The 6,963-nt window shown below is 45.0% G+C and overlaps 1 protein-coding gene across 13 annotated transcripts in view; it reads left to right on the plus strand.

Moving 5' to 3' along the window:
• Nucleotides 1-6,963, plus strand: part of prdm16 (PR domain containing 16) — a 229,100-nt gene extending 222,137 nt beyond the window's left edge. For 12 of the 13 annotated variants that reach the window (XM_029719769.1, XM_029719774.1, XM_029719770.1 and 9 more), the window contains 3 exons: nucleotides 1,662-1,937; nucleotides 2,551-2,734; nucleotides 3,233-6,963. In XM_029719769.1, the coding sequence (XP_029575629.1) occupies nucleotides 1,662-1,937; nucleotides 2,551-2,734; nucleotides 3,233-3,367 (595 nt within the window). In that variant the 3' untranslated portion in view covers nucleotides 3,368-6,963. The remainder of the gene's footprint in view (nucleotides 1-1,661; nucleotides 1,938-2,550; nucleotides 2,735-3,232) is intronic. The other variant, XM_029719777.1, reaches the window with a different exon arrangement.

Raw genomic sequence — 6,963 nt, forward strand, 5'->3', positions numbered from 1 at the left:
TCAATAGTGCAGAACCATCCAGAACAAGCAAGCCTGGCATTTTAATATCTGTAATTCAAAATAAGTGCTCTGCTTTCTGTCCATCCCAGACACACACACACACACACACACACACACACACACACACACACACACACACACACACACACACACACACACACACACACACAGACACTTTGACTGAAGCGCCCCCCCCCAACCCCCCCTCATTGAACACAGACACACAGCTGTGTGTATTCCTATCTGTGCGCTCATGCGTCTCCTCTCCACAAAGTGTTTGTAAACAAAGTCAAGTTGGTCTAGTCACTTGTCTCGCTCGAGTGTTTTTTCCCCCCCTCTCTCCTGGACACTGTCTAGCCTGTGAGGTAAGGAGTGGTGTATGGGGCATTACACAGTGTGCGGAGGGGCGGGGACAGTGGACAGTGTGTGTGGGGAGGGATAGAGCTGGACTGGGCGTTTCTTGGGCTCAAAAGTTGTTGGGGGGTAGGCCTGTTGGGGGGGGGGGGGGTTAGGCCTGTTGTGGGGGGTAGGCCTGTTGTGGGGGGGTATGCCTGTTGTGGGGGGGTAGGCTGGCAGTGCAGGTCCTCAGGGAGACTCCAGTTAAGGCAGTCTCCCAGGTTGCTAACACAAACACACGGCTGACGTGTTTAGACTAAGTGACAAAACGCAGGGCCCAGCGTCAGAGCCGCGTCCCTATATCCCCCCCACATAGCCCCTGCCAATTTGATTATACAATATTTAATCTAGATTGAAAGAGGAGAACAAGCACCCCCCCACCACCACCCCTCTGTCCCTTTCGCTCCCCGAAGGTATCCCGTCTGGTTTGATAAATGTCCGTCTGTTCGGCTTCTCATCGGGTAAACGCGCTCCCCCTGAGGAAATGACATCATGAGGCATGAAGCGGCGGAGACCGGTGTGGGGGGGGGGGGCTGGATAATGTAAAGGCGGCAGGTCGCATTTCCTGCTTTGCTGAGCAGTCATCGCCCCCCTACACACACACACACACACACACAACCCTACACACACACACAGCATCGAGAATCGGGGCCCGACCGAACCATTTGAGCCATTCTTGCCTATATACTGGTTCTCAGGAATTAGCCAATTAATCATTCGGCTCCGTTTCCCCTTTGAAACAGGTCTCGCCAATTGTCGACACACATGTGTGTTTGCTTGGATAGTGGGAATGGGGCTCTGCTCGCTGTCAGCGGAGCTCCTGGCAGCTTAGTTATGGCTGTGCAAAGTATGACTCATTGCCTATTGACAGACAGACAGACAGGGGACAGACAGGCAGACAGACAGAAGGGATGCCTGGCCGTGGCCCACTGAGGCAGCTAGGGCAGTGGGCCTAGAAAGACCAATCAAAGTCCTAATATGGAGGTAAGAGGGCCATCCTCTCCTCCCGTCTTCTCTCCCTCGTCTCCGCTCATCTAGCCAAAGCAGAATGGGTGGAAATAGTGAGCTGAGCAGTGAATGTGAGATGAGAGAAAACGGACTGTATTAGATTATTTGGATGCATAGTTCCACCTATTAAACCCAATGGGGGCCAACCAAGACATTTTAAGAATATAATAGATTGTATTTTATTTAAATGAATGGAACCAATTTTTTGTTGTTGCTAGAAATAAAGCGCAAAATCAATAAGGTTCTCGTCGTTGCAGGTCAGAGGTTGCGGAAGAGGAGCGTCCATCTAGCCACAGCCTGTCCAACTCCAAGATGGCAGCCCGGGGGCTGGAGGAAGAGGAGGAGGAGGCGGAGGGAGATGACGAAGAGGAGGAGGAAGGCAGCCTGACAGAGAAGTCTCAGGACGAGGTGCCTGAGTCCCCCTCCCCGGTCACTATGGTTACGCCGGAGGCGTACGAGGACGAAGAAGAGGAGGAGGCGGAAGAAGAGGAGGAGGCCACACCGCTAGCCATGAGCTACGAACACACCCGCAGGTATGTCCTATCTAGTAGAATACAGACATAGTTACACACAACTACAAAGAAATTCAGACAGTCACGTACAGCACACCACACAACACCTCCACAAACATACCCACCCAATCACAACAGTCACCTCTGTCTCCTCCCATTCCAACTAACAAAACTAATCAAATGTAACAATGCATGACCTGCCCTCCCTGTAATGGCAGTGCAGTGAGGTCAACGAGAGCTAGACGGTGGAAAAAAGGGTGTCGGCATGCAGATAGAACTCTCGCAGTTCCATTCCATGTCCACCTGTCTGTGCTTGTCAGTCTCTCTCTCTCCCCGCACCGAGCACAGTAGCTCCAAATGGCTGAGCTTTTTAGCTCCCCCTTTCCCTTTCAGTGCATCCGTGGTCCCCTCTCTCTCTCGGTGTCCTCCATAGCCCCGATCCCGTCCGTCTCCATCCATCTGTCCGTCCATCTGCCCCCACCATGCATGCGCCATCAAAAGTCCATCCATCGAGTTACAAGACAGTGTTGGTTGGGCTAACTGAGGATGCTCCTTCCCCTTCCTCCTCCACAACCTCTCCTTCCCCTTTCCCTCATTCCTCCCCTCCCCCTCCCCCTCCCTGGTGCTGCTGCAGGTGTATAGAGGAGGACGGCGGGCTGTTAGACCTGGAGTCCCTGCCCAGCTTCCCCAAGGGCCTGGAGCTGCATAAGGCCAGCAGCAGCGAGGAGCCCCCCTTTGATGTTAAAGACATTTTTAACACCGCCTCGCTCGAGTCTGAGGCCCTGAAAGAGACTCTGTACAGGCAGGCTAAAACCCAGGTAGGTGGACTCCCGTAGAAAGAGAGCGAGGGAGGGAGGCAGAAAGTGGCAAATCATTTTGGACATTGGTCCGAAAGCTTGAGTTCGATGATAACGGAAATACAACGAAGAAAACGCGTGACAACGAGGCCAATCTTGTTCAGTGTTGCTGTATGGAGTGTCGGGATGAGAGTCGCTGAATGAAAGGCTAGTGTTCTTCTCGTTGACATGCCTTACCTTTCGCTTAACTTACCTACTAACTGGGCTATTAATGCTCTCCTTCTCTAAACCTACTGTCCAATCAGCAGCGTCACATTGCTCGCTCACCTTTGACCTCTTGCATGCCCAGACATGTTGCAATCGTTGAAACGATACTCCTAATCCGAGGGGGAACATCTCTTGGGGTTTTATCGACAATAATGACAGTCGTGTTCGATTGGCTGACAACGGCGGAGACTCACAAAATGGTTTCTGACCAATGGTTGTTGATTTTGTTTGTCATTTCTCTGTCTCCTCCAGGCTTATGCAATGATGCTGTCTCTGTCGGAGAACAACCCTTTGCACGCGTCCTCCCAGAACTCACTGGATGCCTGGCTGAGCATGGGAGGAGGCCCGTCCGAGACGAGCAGCTTTCACCCACTCAACCACATCTAGGAGAGAGAGGAGGGGGGCAGTATAGTATCACGATAAAAATAAGAAAAGTGACAGAGAGAGAGAGAGCGCGGCAGAAAGTAGGAGGCTACTACGGAGGAGAACTCAACTTCACACACCCCCGGCCTGAGAAGAGAGAGGACTCCTGGCTCCTGCCCTTCTCTGTGTGTGTGGGTGTGTGTGTTTTTGTGTGCGTGCGCCCTTACGCGCATTGATTCGTGCATGCCCCACGTTAGTGCGTGTGTGTACGAGGGGCCCCTCAGACAAACAGACAGTCGCAGGCAGAGATCTTCCCTGTACAGGAGTGAAGGACATCCCAGGAAGGACCACCTCAAACCCCAGTCATTCTACAAGACCCGCCCACTCCGCCCCAGTGAACCCCTTTGGTTGGACTCTCAGAGACAGTTATGTTTGAGTGTGTAAACGCATCACTAGGAGAGCAAAACACCCATCTATTCTACACAGTCTAACACAATGTCTCAATAGCAACAAATACAGTAACAGTCGGTCTGGAACATATGCACTGCATGTCCATAGGGGGTGCTGTTTCACTGGGTGGGAGGAGCAGCAGTATCAACACATAGTGGGGATGTACTAACTAGCTCGTTAGCTGATGGACCCCCCCCCATCATATCCAATGCCTTCACTCTCTTCATTCTTGTTTCAAATCAATAATAGCACAATGATAAATGTTAGAGCAGGAAACAGCACTCTGGCTTTTGTTTATAAAGAAAGTACAGTAGGATGATGCATCAAGTTCGAATGGCAATGATGTCATGGAGAATGACCGCCCCCAACATGTAATGGGCATTGCAGAGGACAAAGTCTCGACCTCAAAAGTTATCCGGTGAACAAGAGGTTAAATCGATGTCCATTGGTTAGAATAGGGAAAGCCTATTTTTCCCTTTTTTGCTCATTTGTGATTCCATTTTGTGTTTTTTCTCTTTGATAAAACAGTATTGTCTCATTTTAGGCACCTCCGTGCTCAAATGCTAATATAATTATTTAGTGAAGGACCAAAATTGTATGATATTGTTGTATGATGTACAAAATAACCTGGACGTTCATAGCAAGAGTGGTATGTGCCAAATAACCCATAGAAAAGGTTTTGTTCTCCGACAATCATTTCTTTTTCGAGGGGTTTTAATTGCTGTCATAGTTGTTGTTTTTACCTTCTTATATATTTGATTTAAAGAGTTTGTGTATTCTATTTATTTAGGTTAAAAAAAAAATGTCACGATTGGAGACAAGTGGCAAATGAAAACGAAAAAAAGTATTTTGTTTTATCCCTCTTTTAAGTGTTGCTGAAGGAATGAAGTTGAATCGAAACACGACCGAGATTTTGAATCTGGGTTACAATGTTTTTTTTTTTCTGTAAAGACCAGTGTGCCAAATTGGAAAGAAAGCATGAAAATCAGCTGTTTTTATTTATAGTGACATGGTAGTTCTAGATCGTTTAGATCATGTTTTGCAATGTTGTGTCTAGCATGAGGTTTGGTTTGTCTCGCTTCAGTTCAACCATTTCAACCAGTATGCTGAGTGTTTTGTGTTGAAGTCTTACGGCGGCCATTTTATGAAATGGAAGCCTTCACTATGAATGTCAGGTGATTTGGATGACAGGGCATTGTATTGTTAGCTCATCATTGATCCTAAGTATAAGCAAATACATTTTACTCGATAACAAATCCAATCAACTCAATGAGTTTATTAGTGCTCAGATTCTGCTTTGGTGGTTTCAAATTGTAGGAATTATTCTTTTTAAATTGAACCATGTGGTTTTAGAAAAACAATGTCTCAGAATGCCCAGTCATAGATAAAATCGACATTGTTTTTCAGATAGTGTTCAACTACAGTGTACCATTCTATCATATTTCCACTTGTTAGTAGAACTTGCATTACTCTCGGGGTTAAATGGTTCTGTAACTAATGTTGACACCAGGGTTTCGACAGCCGAGAGACTTTTAATCCTGAGAAGAGTATGTTTCTGCCTTGGAGGCATAGCTGGATGGTTCACCCTTTACTCCAGCTGTATCTGAGATGAGTTTGATTGTCTGTAAAGGGTTTTAACACCCAGCAGAACACATTTACTGTACTGTGAGACCAGCAAAAGAATTAAACAATCAAACTAGGAAAGAAATCAAACCAGGAAATACTTCTGGTTTGGAGAGAAATATGACATACATAGGATTTTAACTTTCAAAGACTTCTATTCACTTTGTATTCATATTTGCAAACACACTCTTTTTGATAAATCCCTTGTCAATTCCCTTCCTCCCAATTATCTTCTCATTTAGGGGATTTCATTCCAAACTGTAGACAAAGGTAGAGATGGCACTTAATAGTACGCTGGGGTTTTTATTTCATGTCGCTGTAAGTTGAAGGGTTGTTCACTGTAAATTGCATAGATTGCTTTCACGCTGGACATGTGAATTAAGACTTTCAGGACTGGGCGAGATAGGTTCAGACCAGCACTTAAACGCATGGGTCCAAAACAACAAACCGGGCAGGCATGGGTCTCTGTCACTAAAGAGTTACTAGGAGTAAACCTGATTTGCCTCACTTGGAGTGGATGATCAACCCTCACTTAAAATGATGATGAACTTGGAAAAAAATCAGTAACTGAAGCACTGTAATTTAATTTTTTTTGTCAGCAGGTGGCAGGGTGATATTAGTGTTGCTGCATCATTTCATGTCTGATGATAATGATGACAGAGGTCTCTGTCTTGCTATACTAAATGTGGATCCACGGTTAACACATTGTTTTGCAATACATTACTATTAAATGCAGAGACTGGGGTTACTAAATATTTAGGTATACTATATATGGAGTAATTCATGTCATGTACTACTGTAATAAGTGCGCGCTGTCGGTTGTAGAATTATGGATGCACATTGAAGTCAAAGATCACATTGCCAGCTTTTGAAAGGATCTGGCAAATGGTCACAGACTGATAACTTCAGAATACGGTTGCTGTTCTTTCCCCACTGTTACAGGAAAAAGTACAAAAAAACAACAAAAAAAAGTTTCTTTTTAACTGTATAGTATTTTAAAAAACAATGTTGCATATGTCTGAAAAATTCAATGAAAAAAATATGGGTTTAAATGGATGGTGCTCGTTTCATTTGAATCCGAGTTGTATCACCTCTGTTATGTTTATTAAAAAGATATTGTGCATGACGTGTTTGGCAGTCATAATGATGTCCATTTGTGAAATGTGTATCTTAAATTAAAAAATGAAATAAAAAATTATGAATCCGTAGATGCACTTATTGTACATGTGGTTAGGTTAGTAGGTTTGACTTCAAGTCCTTACAAATGTATTGGGCAGGTGGTTCTTAAATGAATACAAAAAAGATTGTGGGAGAAAGATGTAATGAAAAAAATGAAAGGATTGTATAATAATATTGAACAATTCTGAAATTGAAGTTTTTTTGATGCTTGTGATTATTGAAGATGTACTTCAGAGAAATTTCATGGAATTGATATGATTCTGATGTTAATTCTGTAGAATAGAAATGTATACCAAATGTAATCTTTCCAATGCTATGAAGAATTTATACATGAAATTGATATGCAATAAAAACCTGTGTGCTTTTTA

The sequence above is a fragment of the Salmo trutta genome, chromosome 28 (assembly GCF_901001165.1).
Source record: "Salmo trutta chromosome 28, fSalTru1.1, whole genome shotgun sequence".
NCBI lineage: Eukaryota > Metazoa > Chordata > Actinopteri > Salmoniformes > Salmonidae > Salmo > Salmo trutta.